At 46.6% G+C, this 14,415-nt stretch overlaps 1 protein-coding gene across 15 annotated transcripts in view; it reads left to right on the forward strand.

Annotated features, from left to right (window-relative positions):
- Positions 1-14,415, forward strand: part of grh (grainy head) — a 39,632-nt gene that overhangs the window by 15,259 nt on the left and 9,958 nt on the right. For 4 of the 15 annotated variants that reach the window (XM_033378022.1, XM_033378024.1, XM_033378023.1 and 1 more), the window contains exons 3-9: positions 3,746-4,169; positions 9,426-9,614; positions 9,684-10,310; positions 10,525-10,748; positions 11,054-11,216; positions 13,534-13,645; positions 14,245-14,339. In XM_033378022.1, coding sequence (XP_033233913.1) covers positions 3,746-4,169; positions 9,426-9,614; positions 9,684-10,310; positions 10,525-10,748; positions 11,054-11,216; positions 13,534-13,645; positions 14,245-14,339 — 1,834 coding nt within the window. Of the gene's footprint in view, positions 1-428; positions 792-3,745; positions 4,170-5,424; positions 5,698-9,425; positions 9,615-9,683; positions 10,311-10,524; positions 10,749-11,053; positions 11,217-13,533; positions 13,646-14,244; positions 14,340-14,415 lie in introns of those variants that run through there. The other 11 variants (XM_004444425.3, XM_004444426.3, XM_002138839.4 and 8 more) reach the window with 8 other exon arrangements.

Raw genomic sequence — 14,415 nt, forward strand, 5'->3', positions numbered from 1 at the left:
TTTTTTGTGGGTATTTTTTGTATTTTGTATTTTTTGTTCATACGAGTATGTCCATCGAATGGCGCTAATAGCGCTAAACGAATCAATTCCAAAAGCCGAAAGCAGTAAAAAGCGTTGCCGCAAAGCTTACATATCCGTAAGATACAGATACACACACACACACTGATACAATGGGACGCACCTGGCTCTCAGGCGTCCAAAAATTGATTATGTAAATATACAAATAAATAAAAACCAAAATAGAAATGGAAATGCTAATGATGCCGCATCTCCGACTCCGACTCCGATTTCCATGCCATCGATTGCCAAAAACCAATGCACGCACATGGGCGTTGTCTGTCTGGGGCTGCCACGCCTCGTCTTGGCTTGGACCCTGTTGTAATACACCCCATTCCCCTCCCCCACCCACCACCATCCCTGCTCGACAGGCGCGGCTTCAGCCTGGACTCCCTGCATCCGGCTATAGGGCAAAGCGAACACCAGGAGCAGCAGCTCCATTCTCATCCCCATCCGCACTACCAGGATCATGGCTTAAGTTTGTCCCTGCCACCGCCACTGCCACTGCCCCACCAAGAGCACCAGGAGCATCACCCGCAGTCTGGCCTTACCCCAGCTGGCCTCCTGCTGAACGAGGAGCAGCATCAGCACCATCCTGCCCCACAAGCCATCGCCAGTCCAGGGCCATATCCCATCTACAGCTACTACCGCCAGCAGAGCCACGAGGCCTCAAAGGAGACCAACAACAACAACAACAACAACAACGATCCCCATGGGGCAGAAATGCTGTGGAGGTAAGTCCCCAAGCCGTCGATTGTTGTTGGCCTGGCTGGCCATTTTCCCTGGAAATCTGCCACATGCGGCACGTCGCCTCGCGGGTTATGAAAAACACAAGCACGGAACATCCGAACGCGATTCTGTTCTGTTTTTCAGTTTTATAGGGCCATGATGAAACCGTAACCGTAATACAGTTCGGGGGCCTGGAAAAGGTCGACCGTCCGAACACTTGGCTTAGAAACACAATTAAAATATAGCTACAGTAGACACTCGAAATAGTGGAGAACAACATATTTTACATCCCTACATTGCATCAAAGATATTCCAAGAAAAGATCTTCCTTTTAATAATTCTTTCCCCAAGAACCACTTGATTTTTATTTGGTTCTCTCTAGGCGGAGAGCACTGTAGCCACAGAAATACTTAAAACAATGAAGAACAAAGATATGAGTAGCACTTTGTGTGTCTAATAAATGTGTGTGTTGTTACTTTTTCGCGCTTCCCCGTAACCGCTACGTGCGTTACACGGCTCTGACCCTAAAGCGGCGAGCGGACGGGCAGCGCAGGGGCCAGCAGCGGACAGCAGCGACATCGGTCACATATCGCATTACGAAAAAATGTTATGGCGCTGCCGGAAAGCGGGATCCGGGCGGGGGGAGAGGATCAGAGTGTCACTTTTAATAGCGAAAATGTTCTGCAGAACATACTCGTAAAAAAGCCAAAACAATCTTTTTTTTTCTGTTTCGTTTTTGTTGCTTTCTGCGCTATACCCATGTCGATGTCCGTTGTGGAGAGCGAGAACAAAAAACAAACCGAAAACAGAAACAACTTCGGGTGAAACCGGGACACTCGCTGGCAGGCAGGCCGCAGAGGGAGACTTGGCTGCGGCAACACGCCAAGTGCCACAAAATGGGGCAAGAGCGTAAGCGATCGCAATCTCTGCCGCGGCCGTTGTCAACGTTGAGCAATGCCAAAAAAAACCAAGAACAAAATACCGAAAAAAAAGCGGAGGGAAAAACGCAGAACGCTCTTGCAACAGCTGCTAACGGAAGACAACGGACAGCGGACAACGGACAACGGACAGCGGACAGCAGTCACTGATACGGACAAATCGGCAGACGTGTTTAAAGGTGTGGCTCGGACCCAAGAGATTTCCAAATTCGACAAATTTAAACAAATTTTCGACTTTCTATCAGAATTTCCATATCGAATTTCTTGGAGAAGATGAGATGTGCATATCCATGTGCATCTATTAATAAAGTAGTTCATACAGTAGTTCTATAAAAAGTCTTCACAGCTGTACAGATGGCCTAAAGAAACAGGACTAAGAGTCTTGGGAAGTATTAATAATAGAAGAACAATCAATTCATGGAAACCAGTCCAAAAAAGTTCATCGAAATAACGATAGCTGTTGGAGATCCATACTTAATTTCAATAAGTTTTGGTTGGATAATAATCTTCAGGACAAATACTGTTGAAGTGGAAGATCTTTCATTGATGAAACAGAGACTGTAGTTTTTTCTAGGCTTTGAATGGAACCCATTTCTAAGAGTAAATATGTACATATGTGTATGTTCCATCTGGTCATCCAAGAGAACACTTTTTGGTTGGCCTTTTTTGTGCGTCTTGGGCCAGAGTTTCCCTCAAAGCGCTTTAATTGTGTCGCCGAAAGACGGGGAAGTAATGCCTCGACCAGATCCGGTTTACCAGTTGCCAGCTGCAAGGACTTTGCTTTTGGGTGACCTTGGTGGCATGTCTCCTGTCTCCTTGTGTGTCTCTCTATCTCAACCTCTCTCCCTCTCCCTCTCTGTGTCTGTGGCTTTGTTTCTGTTTCTGTTTTTGTTACTCTGGTAAAACGCCAAAAGTTATCAATATTCGATTATAGCATGGACCCAGGCGATCGTGGTGCCTAATTTATGACTGTTCCTAGAGGTGTATGCGATAAGGCGATCGATAAGAGAATCGTTGGGGTAAGGGGACTCTTGCGGTCTGTGGGGAATGCCGATCCCTTTGAGTCTGTTTCTTTCTGAATTTCTCTCCATTCTGTTTCCCTTCAATGGGATTATTTGCTCGTATACCCTAGCAGAAGGTATATGTACATATATTCTTGATCAGAATCAGCATAACTGCCATTGGAAGCCTGGCTGTTTATTTTCTACAGTTTTTCATTTGTATTCTGTATAGATCTGTATAGATCGGTGGATCTCTTGCCCTAATCAAACTTAACAGTCAGTCTTCCCAAGTACTTCCTCGTATTTCTGTTAAATTTGATCAAAATCTTTCGACTATATCATGTGGTAACGATCTGCCAGGGTATCTAATGCTTCGGTTGGGAACTAGCCCTCGTTTTCTCGTTTCTCGTTTGTTGCCAACTGCCGGCTGGCTGGTTGGCTGGCTGGCTGGGATGCTGGCCAAAAGTTGTTTTGGTTCTGGATGGATGTTGTAGTTGTTGCAGTTGTTGTTTCTGGTGGTTGTTTGTTGCTGGGCCGAGCACTTGCCGCCGCAGCAGGCTGGAATCTGGTTTATATGTACGAGTGCCAGTGCCAGTGCCCGTGCCAGTGTGGTGTTGTTGCATGCGTGATTATAGTTGGGATTGCTCCCATTTGGGCGAGGCAGGTACACCATCCCCATCCAGATCCAGGCTTCAGCTTGGCTTGCGCACAGGTGTCTGCCGCAGGAGTTGGCTTTTGTTGTTGTTGTTGTTGTTCTAGATGTGAATGAAATTAGCCTTGTTGCACTTGCTGCGGCTTGATTGTGATTGCATGTGTGATTTCATGTGTGATTGCTGCACTGATTGCGGTGTCGCTGATTCTGATTGATAAGCGCTGATTCTGCTTGTGGGGGTGTCAATCGGGTGGAGGGGGTGTCAGTTTAATATTCCTAGATTTAAATCATTTATCAACCATTAACTAATGCATAATGCCGCTCTCTCTCTGTCTACCCTCTCTCTCTCTCTCTCCCTTTCTGGACAGCAGTGGAAAGCTCAATGGCCAGACCACACCCATCGATGTCTCGGGCCTATCGCAGAATGAGATCCAAGGCTTTCTGCTCGGCTCCCACCCCTCGTCATCGGCCTCGGTCAGCACCACTGGCGTTGTCTCCACCACCACAATCTCGCAGCACCACCAGCAGCAACAGCAGCAGCAGCAACAGCAACAGCAACAACAACAGCAGCAGCAGCATCCCGGGGACATTGTGAGTGCCGCAGGCGTGGGGAGTGCAGGCTCCATTGTCTCGACGGCGGTGCAACAGCAGCAACAGCAACAGCAACAACAGCAGCAGCAGCTGATCACCATCAAAAGAGAGCCGGAGGATCTGCGCAAGGATCCGAAGAACGGTAACATTGCCGGAGCGGCGGCAGCGAACGGCGGCGCGGGTTCGGTCATAACGCAAAAGGTAAGACATATCCTTCGAATTAAGATGTGTTATTTGTTTGTTTGTTCAGGGAACAGTTAAAGGACACGCACGCAAATCTCGAAACAGAACATAGATAGTATACCATTCCATATGCCACACCCGCTCCCATTCACAATTAGCCATCCAATTCATCCCATCCCAACCCATCCACAGAGGCGCATCCACATCAATTAGCCCACCACCGCCGCCGCCTTGTTGTGGCTTCGGTTGTAGTTGTAGTTGTAGTTGTAGTTGTAGTTGCTTGCTGCCTGTCTAACAGACTTGCAATTGGTCTGTCAATTGCTGGTGTGAGTGAGTGTGAGTGAGAGCAATGAGTGTTAGTGGTTGCAGCCAATACGAATCGTTGTCGTTCGGTTCTATTGAAAGCAATGAGACAGCAGCAGCAGCAGCAACAACAACAAGAAAAACAACTACACAGATCTCGGGCAAAGCAATGCTTGCATTGAAACTGTTATACACGCTTCTTGTTATACGATCGCGACGTTTCAAGTCTCTCTCACTCTGTGTTTACGTGTGTGTGTGTGTGTGTGTGTGCGTATGTGATTTGTATAGTCTTCTCGTTTGCACTCACACTGATTGGCCATAGCAGTGGCTCGCTCATGTTCGAAGCGTTTCCTTTCGCATGTTCGAGTTGCATGTTGTGTGTTCGAACGGTTTATCAGTGCAAAGGAGCAGAGCAGAGTGGACAGCAGAAGTAGTAAACCGTAATTAAATGTCTTGCAATAGCCACAGCAAAAGCAACAGCAACAGCAACGACAACGACAACAATTCTGCACTGTGGGAAATTGCAGTAGCAAAACTCAGGGCGACAATCGCTGGGGGATAAGTGTACACTTCCGGTGGCTGGGGCTCCGGCTCCGGCATCGGGGCTCCCTGTACCACTACCCCTTCGACTATCTTTCTTGTTTGCGCTCTTCCTGCGATCGGATTTGGATCAATGAATGGTGCAAGTGCAGCAACAACTTCTTCGACTGCTTATTGCTTGCAACGCCCTGTCCGGCCACCCGTCCCCACTCCACCCCTCTCCTTTTACATGTCAGAATATTGCGACAGCTACAGATTCCAACCATTTTGAACTGATATCAGCTTTGTGCCCAAGTGTGAGTGAGTAGGCACGATCGCTGGTCCAACTGGCCGACGCAACCAGGCGCTCGAGTGTGCGTGTGTGTGTGAGTGTGTGCTGTCAGCAGAGCCCGACGTCGACGCTGTCATACCTGGTCTTACCTGGCCCCTCAGCCTCAGCCTCAACCACACGGCGTCATTCATTCGTATCACGCTGTCGGAGTAGGATCGTTTTCGATTCGTCTGATTTTTGAGCAGCACCGCTCGCGTATGTTTCGTCCGCGCAAGACCGTGCAATCGCACAAACGTAATCCGTGATCGTGTATCGGTATCTATCACCCTGTGATTGCAACAGTGGATCGCAGCGGATCAGTACGCTACGATATTGTTCTCGACTGTAAGTGCGAATCGATCGAGTGAGCCGCAGTGAGCATTGTGCATTTGTGTGAGTTCTGTGACCGAATTGGATATGCTTCCATTTGCATATTGTGTGATACATGATACATGTGATACACATATAGTTATTGTAGTTATGAGTGCCGCTTGATTGGAATGTGTGGGCTGCCGCTGCTGCTGCCCCGGCTGCAGTCGAGAGTAATGCCATACCATACCATACCATACCCTATCGTATCGAATGGGATCGTATCCCCCAATCCACCTGCAATCCAAAACGTGCGCCACAAACAACAAAACAACAATCAATGAATCAAACAAACAGCAACAACAAATTGAACGAACGCACACGCGCAGAGCAACAGGGGCAACAACAGCAACAACCACAGCGTCATACCTGTGTGTGGGCGTGCAGTGCCACCAGCTGGAGCTCACTCGCAACGCGTTGCCTTTCAACACCCACACAGCGAACAAGTTCGTAGCCAAAGTCTTTTGTTTGGCGCGCAATTGCGGCCCGCCAAAGCGAGAGAAAGAGTGGGATAGCGATGGAGATGGAGATGGAGACGGAGAACAAGAACGAACAGTGGTTTTAGTTGGACTTTTATCGCCTCGATTCAATGATTTTCGGTTGGGGCGGGAGTGTGTGAGTGTGCCCATGTGTGTGTGTGTGGTTCAGAAAATTCATTGAGCAGAATCTTAATTGCTCTCTTCAGGTGTTACCCCCACACCCCCCTCCGTAATCATCGGCTCACAGTGGGGAATACGAACTCGAAATGCGAAAATAAATATTAAATTGCGGTGCAATCTAATTTATCGTACACTTTTCGCATTGACAGTTAATTATTCTTAATATTTGTCTTATTAATTTACATACACACATGCACACACACAATTGCATAGTTTAAAGTCTAAGGTTTCGCTCGATCTTAATTTATGGCACAGAATCGGAGGGAAAAAAAATTGATTTTATTTTTTATTTTTGCTCTTGGCAATTTATTGCCCTCCATACGTTCGACCGACCGTCTGTGCACCGGAAAGTGTAATCATTAGACCCGCAAACAGAGACAAATTGAGATCTTTGATTAACAAAGCTCTCTCCTTCTCTCTTTCTCTCTCCTTGGGGATATCTCCCTGCCAAATACGAACCAATTTGCCTTTCTAATTGCTCGGCTATCTATCGTCTGACTTATCAGTGATTCACTGTAGTCATTTCTCTCTCTCTGTGCAAATGGAAATTAGTTTTATTTACTAAATATCTTGAACTAAAATCGTCTCTTTAATATGGAATTCTGACCAGAAGATCATGCTGAATCACACTTGAAATAGAATCGAATCAAATATTTCAGTTCTTTATTTAATTTCTGCCCCTACCAAATGGAACTCAGCTTCGATTTCCTGGAAGCATTTATTAATGGAAATATAGGTACAAAACCGCCCAGAAATTTGAATAACAAATCCATTAATGTGGAATGATTGAAAGATATAGCAATACTCGCAAATGAACAATAATCTAACTAATGGAAATACGACTTATGAGTAGAAGTAGTGTTAAAATTCTGAAGATTCTAAAAGCAAATATCATTGCTCTATGGATTGGTAACCTCAAAAGTTTGAATACCATCCGACATTCTTCGAAATGTATTTAAAAATCAGAGCACTTGATCTCACATTTCTTGAGGGCCTTTAGTCATGGGTTTTTCTTTGCTAGAACCTCAATTACAATATCAACGAACAGAACAATTTAAGTATTCAACTTTATACAAAACAATCTTTTTTTTGTATATCCATTTTTGTTTTTCTCTGTTTCTTGTTGTTGTTGTTTTTCGTTCGGGTTTATTTCCGAGAATTAACGATATTCATAAAACGCTGGACTGTAGGAAGAAGAGGAGGAAAAAAAGTTTCACTTTTTATCATTCCAAAAGGCATTAAAATAGTTAATTGGCTTTATTTAAATATTTTGTTATTTTTTTTTTGTTTTTCCTTTGTTTCGTGTGTGTGGTTTTGTACACCATTTTGTTGCTGCTTTTTATTTCTTCCTCATGCATAAATATGTGCCAGAACCACCGCTTGACGTTTGTCGCCGCTGCTTAGCATAATTCTAAAGGCCTCATAACCGATAGCTACAATATTTAGTCGTATATAGGTAGAAGACAGCTACTCGTATGACCTCCCCCCCTGTGTCCCATGTCCCATCTCCACACCCATACCCATAACCATACCCAGATACAGATACAGAGAAGATACAGATACACCACAAAGAAGAGCAGAGCCAAAAGCAATGAAAATGAAATCTTTGTCTGCTGCTGGTGTATCGATCCAATCCGATCCATTCCGATCCATTCCGATCGCTGGTCGATCGGCCGCGTCAAGGCCTTCTCTGACGTTGCACGTTAAAAGCTTAAAATGCAAATTGATTTTGATGAACAAATTTAATTAGCTCGCAGCTAGAATCTTTTACCGATGCTAAATTATACAAGAGGCTTCGAGGCGAGCTCCGAGCCGAAAAAAATAAAACACAGAGACACTGAGCCACAGAGCCACAGAGCCACAGAGCCATAGAGCCCCACCGCCACAAAAGCCAGCCTCTGTATAAATTTAAATTTGAAAGACGCACAAAAAGGCAACAAAAACTGTGGTTTCTCGAAATACCACAAATTGTTACAAAGGTTCTTTGCCCAAAGTCCCCCCCAATTCACATGTGTCCAATATGTGGCCGAAAAGTGTAACTGAAATTGGACCAACAAAAAGAGACCAGGCCTATGACTTGGGCCCGGGCCTTAGGCTCAAGCAACCGGTTTGATCAAAGGCCAAGAAATGAGGGGGGTTTCACTTTCTTTAGACCAAATGACAATCATCAGGCAGCTGCTAATTTTGATTTGAGACCCAGCCCCAGTCTAAGCCCAGTCTATGCCCATCTCTAACCCAACATATAATCGTATATATCAGCGGTGGATCGCTGGATCGGTGGACACCACACTTTTTGCTCTGTATTACCTCATTTGAGGCTGCGCTGCGGTTAGTCTCCAAAAACGTTTGACATTTTCGGGCGACCAATAAAAAGCAACAACAAAAAATACAATGATAATTAACATATATGCATATATCTCTCTATATACTATATATGTATACGTCCATATATAATATATATCTGTTTATGTGTGTATTTTGTATATAAATTTTGATTTTTTTTTCGCGCTTTTTTCGGTGTTTTTTCTTCTTTTTTTGTCTTTTAATTGGTTTCTTTCCACTCCACTCCGCTCCGCTCCGCTCGACGACAACAGCGACAAAAGACGACGGCGACGGTGTTTCATTTGTGCCTCGTATTTGCCTTTTTTTATGGCCTTTTATTATAAACTGTACTTGTTGACGTTATTTTCAATAAGCTGTTTACGCGGCTGCTGCATGAATCACGGCCCAAAGAAAAGTCAAAGAACGTGCACGATATACGCACAATTTTGTCACCTCACCTCGTTTTGGGTCCAAATCGGTCTCGGAATCGGAATCGGAGTCGTAATCGGAGTTGGACTCTGTCTCCGGCTGTGACCTTGTCGGGCCCCATAGCCATAGTCATCAATCATGAAAAATGCTTGGCCATTAGCCACAACAATACAATGCCAGAATGCTCGGAGCTAGCTCTCGACTGGGAATCGATCCATCAGCAGCACTAGCACTAGCACCGACACCAACACCAACACCACCCCACCACCCAATCAAGCATTTTAGTGTTAAGAATTCTCCCTACCAAAAAGAAACCAACAACCAAACGCACATTTCCCTCAGATCTTGCACGTGGATGCATCGCCACCAGCCGACGAAGCTGAGATTAGCGAGATTAGCCACAGACCCAGCAGCACAACCTGCACAACCACAACCAGAACCCGAACCAGAACCACCAGCTGCAGCAGTAGTAGTCCTGCTACCGAACTAGAGATGTATGCTACCACGGGCGGCACACAGATTTACCTACAGGTGAGTGACAGAGGAGTGAGAGGTGGTGCCGCATCCAGAACCCCAACCAACACTCCAAACCACCTGCAGACCTCACATCCCAGCACGGCCAGCGGCGCGGGAGGAGGCGGCGGCGGCGGCGGCGGGGGTGGATCTGGAGGAGCCGGATCCCTGCAGGCACAGAGCCCCAGTCCGGGGCCGTACATAACCGCCAACGACTATGGGATGTACACGGCCAGCCGACTGCCGCCCGGCCCCCCGCCCACCACCGCCACCACCTTCATAGCGGAGCCCTACTACCGCGAGTACTTCGCGCCGGACGGACAGGGCGGCTACGTGCCCGCCTCCACGCGCACCATCTACGGAGACGTGGACGTTTCGGTGTCTCAGCCGGGCGGAGTGGTCACCTACGAGGGCCGCTTCACCGGCAACGCCCCCCCGCCCACCACAACCACGCTGCTAACGAGCAGCGTCAGCGTGCACCACCAGCAGCAGCAGCAGCAACAGCAACAGCCCCAACACCAGCAGCACCTCCACCAACAGCAGCCACAGCAGCAGCAGCAACACCATCACCCGCAGGACGGCAAGGGCGGCGGCGGGACGCCACTCTATGCCAAGGCCATCACGGCGGCGGGACTCACCGTGGATCTGCCCAGTCCCGACTCGGGCATCGGCACGGACGCCATTACGCCGCGGGATCAGACCAACATACAGCAGGTACATCCCCCAGAATGTCCATCCCCCCAGAACAAACCCAACAGAACTTGGGGGACCCAAAGAGTAGACAATGAGGTTTCACTAATGCGTGGCGTGTCCATTACTTAACTGTTATTTAGCAACTGTAACTTAAACATAAACAATAGCTTAGCATATAGTACCTACATATAATATGGCTATGATAATGATTTACTAATCCTGCACCATCTTCCAGTCCTTCGATTACACGGAACTGTGCCAGCCGGGCACCCTCATCGATGCCAATGGCAGCATACCCGTGTCCGTGAACAGCATCCAGCAGCGGACAGTGGTCCATGGCAGCCAGAACAGTCCCACCACCTCCCTGGTGGACACGAGCACAAACGGTTCGACGCGTTCGCGGCCCTGGCACGACTTTGGCCGCCAGAACGATGCCGATAAAATACAAATACCAAAAATGTAAGTTTTTCCAAGACTATTCCTATAAATAGGATTTAGCATCTATCGTAGGGATTCGAAACACCGAGTAACACGTTTTCTTAAAGACAATTTCGATCACAGTTAAACCAGTCTTAAGTCTGAGAGATACCTTCCAATCAATTGCCGAACATCTTTAGGGGCTGTAGATTTACTGGACCTTTGAAATATTTTCAAATTAATTTCAATCTACCGAAAATTTGATTGCAGGCAGCTTAACCCTTATTTCTATTCCTGAATCATCCTAACCACCTCGATCTGCTTTTCTTGCCTCCCCTTTTGTATAGATTCACAAATGTTGGCTTCCGATATCACCTGGAGAGCCCCATCAGCTCGTCGCAGAGGCGCGAGGACGATCGCATCACCTACATCAACAAGGGCCAGTTCTACGGGATCACGCTGGAGTATGTGCACGATGCGGATAAGCCCATCAAGAACACGACGGTTAAGGTAGGTGCCACGCACATTTCTACATCTGTACGAGTGTTCTGTGCTCGCATGAGGAGGGGGCTGGAGGCTTGAGCCCGAGGCTTGTGTTTGGAGCTTTGTCAATCAGGAGTCCGTGCTGCTGGTTTTCTATTCATTGCCGGCTTTGTTTATGCCATCAACACCACAGAAACAAGGAACAAGAAACAAGAACGGAAACAGAACAGGACCACTGCAAGATTTCTCCAGCCCAACCCCATTTGGGCCTTAGGGTAGGCTATTTGTCAGGGAATCTGTGCCTCGTCTGTGTGTCTGGATCTTGGTCGACGTCTCCGTCTCCGACTCCGTCCTACCCCGAGGTGCGATCAGAGCTCTAATAGAGTTTGTCAGCTTCGCCACCCCTTTGCTCAATTACACACATCCTATATCCTGCTTAGGGGCACACAGTCCGATGATAAATGATACTGGGAGAGAGAGAGAGAGCGATCCAGAGCGATCCGATCCCTCTGCCTGATGAGAATTTGAATATTTCGTTCAATGCAAATTGCTGAAAGTCCTCTGCCTTTCAACAGCAATTCACTCGCATTCTGCCGCGTCAATGTTTGTTCAGGACGAGTACGTAGAGAAGAAGCCTGAGAAGTAGTAGAACAAGGAGTAGGAGCAGAACCAGGACAATACCCATCAACATCATCAATCAGATAAGCTTAAATGACGTCTGCGTCTGCGTCCTCGAGCCGCACTGAAATGCAAATGCAAATTGTAAACTGAACCGTTGAGAGCCCAAAGAATGACATCTCAAAGTTACAGTTGAGGAAAGTGGTAAATGGGTTGAGGAAATGCCGGCAGATTCGGAAGTGGATGCGGATGCGGATGGGGAAGTGGCAATGGTAGTGGCAGTGGCAGCGGAGGTTAAGTAAACAACAATTGAATTCGAAGGAATCTGAATCTGAATCCGAATCTGAATCCGTAGCCAAAGCCTTTGCCATTTGCATACGCATAGAAGGAAACTTGCAACAAAAAACTTTGTAGAAACGAAACGAAACCAAATGAAACGAAAAGATCTCCTGAGATATGTACTCCTGAGCTTCACCTCTCTCTTGCCTCTGCCTCTGCCTCAGATCGGATCTCAGATCTCCTTCTCCTTCTCTCTCGTATTACCATAAAAGTGCCATATTTTGCAAGGCTCGACAAAAAAGTGTCAAAATTAATTTACGAGTTTATTTGTTTAGAGCACCGCGCCCTTTTCCCCGAGAAAGAAAACTTTCAAACCTAAACGAAAATGAAAACCTAAATGAACCGAACAGAATAAAAAATACATATAACCGTATGGACATTTGCATATAACCCAACGTCTTGCTGTCTGATGTCCATTTTTCTAACGGGGAAAAAAGAGCACGAAATCCAAAGAAAAAGCGAGTATAATTTACGAGCTGATTAGCCCATGAATATGTAAAAACGTAAAAGACATCCCGGGGACCCGAAGAAAACACACAAAAATATTTATGCTGTAATCAGTTTTCAGTGCCGTGCACCCCATACCTCCTTCTCCTTCTCCTTCCCGTAGACAAGGACGATGATCCGATACGATCCTCAAAGGGGTTGCTCGCCATTCCGGCTATTGTCTCCCTGATTTTTGGGTACTGTTTCAGTATCTCTGCGCTTCCTCCCTCCCAGAGGGAGGAAGAAGCAACTAATTATTCAAAATCTAAAAAATAAAAACACATAAATGATAGAGAGAAAATGCAAATGCTGGGAAAACAACGTTGGAACAGCGGAGCAGCGAAGCAGCCAGCCAAAAAGATGATACAAAATGTGTTGGACATTTTTCTGCTAAATCGAATTCGTCCTTTTGTGCGCCGGGGTCTAATCCTTTTGACTTTTGAGGCGTAGGGTGCGATCCGACGAGTTGTGAGTGGAGTGTCACAACGTATATATGTCAGTGAGAAACACTGAGAGAGAGCAGGCAGAGAACCCAAGCAGAAACGGTGCCCACCTATGGGATAGTATAAACGGATTACAGATGAGTCCTGCGTACAGACATGGCGTATCCTTGGAGATAGAGATCAATCTTTTGGCTGCTTGTTTTTCGGATAAAGAGAAACGGTTGTATTTGAAAAAGAGATATTTTTCGAATATGATTTGTACGTAGAGAATGAGAGATAGAGAGTTTGTTTGTCTTTGCTTTAATCCTTGGGAATCCTCTTAACTAACTTTAGTTCAAACCAATTCATTCCGGGACTAAAGAACTATTAAAAAAAGTCTATCATTGTTCAATCTTAGCTGATATTTTACTTTGGTTAATTAAAATTTGTGTTCCTTAATTGTGTCGTTATATTTTCAGAGTGTGATCATGCTCATGTTCCGCGAGGAGAAGAGCCCCGAAGATGAGATCAAGGCCTGGCAATTCTGGCACAGTCGCCAGCATTCCGTAAAGCAAAGAATCTTGGATGCAGGTGCGTAAAACCAACCAAACGAATAACCAACTGAAGCCCCATCCCCAATCCAAGTCCCAATCCCAGCCCCAACTGCAAGCCCCATTCCCAACCGAAAGCCAATGCGAAGTCCAGCAGCGTTCCGTGGCAGAGTGTCCATTTGTATTGTCTAGTATTTCTAGCAGTAAATTGTTGCTTTTTATTGAAAGGCCCGCACCGTTCCAGGAGAGTTATGACATTGATAAACGCGCATTCAGCTGCGACTGCCACTGCAACTGCGGCTGGGGCTGGGGCTGGGGCTGGGGCACCACTCCGCTCCGTTTGTTTGATTGCAGATAATCTTGGTTGCAGCAACAGCGGCATCCGTGGCAGATGCTTCTGCTGCCGCTGCTGCCACGCAGTGCCTTGGCCATCAAACATAACTCATTAGGCACTTGTCACTGGACGGCAGCGCAGAAATTTCCTTAATTGTTAATACAAACATATTTTCCAGAGCCTCCTCTGTGTGTGCCCCATCTTGCCGCATTTCTGATTCCTCATCTGCTTCATCTGTTTCTCTGTTTTTGCTTCTTCTTTTTGTCCCCTACTAACCATCTTCTTGTTTTGCTCCTCTTTTGCAGATACGAAGAATTCGGTTGGCCTGGTTGGCTGCATCGAGGAAGTGTCGCACAATGCCATCGCCGTTTACTGGAATCCGCTGGAGAGCTCCGCCAAGGTAAGTTCTCCTCTCAGATCTCAGCAGATCCACAGATCTCGATTCTATGCCAATCCTCGTTATGGATGTGCTCCCC

This window comes from Drosophila pseudoobscura, chromosome 3 (genome assembly GCF_009870125.1).
Source record: "Drosophila pseudoobscura strain MV-25-SWS-2005 chromosome 3, UCI_Dpse_MV25, whole genome shotgun sequence".
NCBI lineage: Eukaryota > Metazoa > Arthropoda > Insecta > Diptera > Drosophilidae > Drosophila > Drosophila pseudoobscura.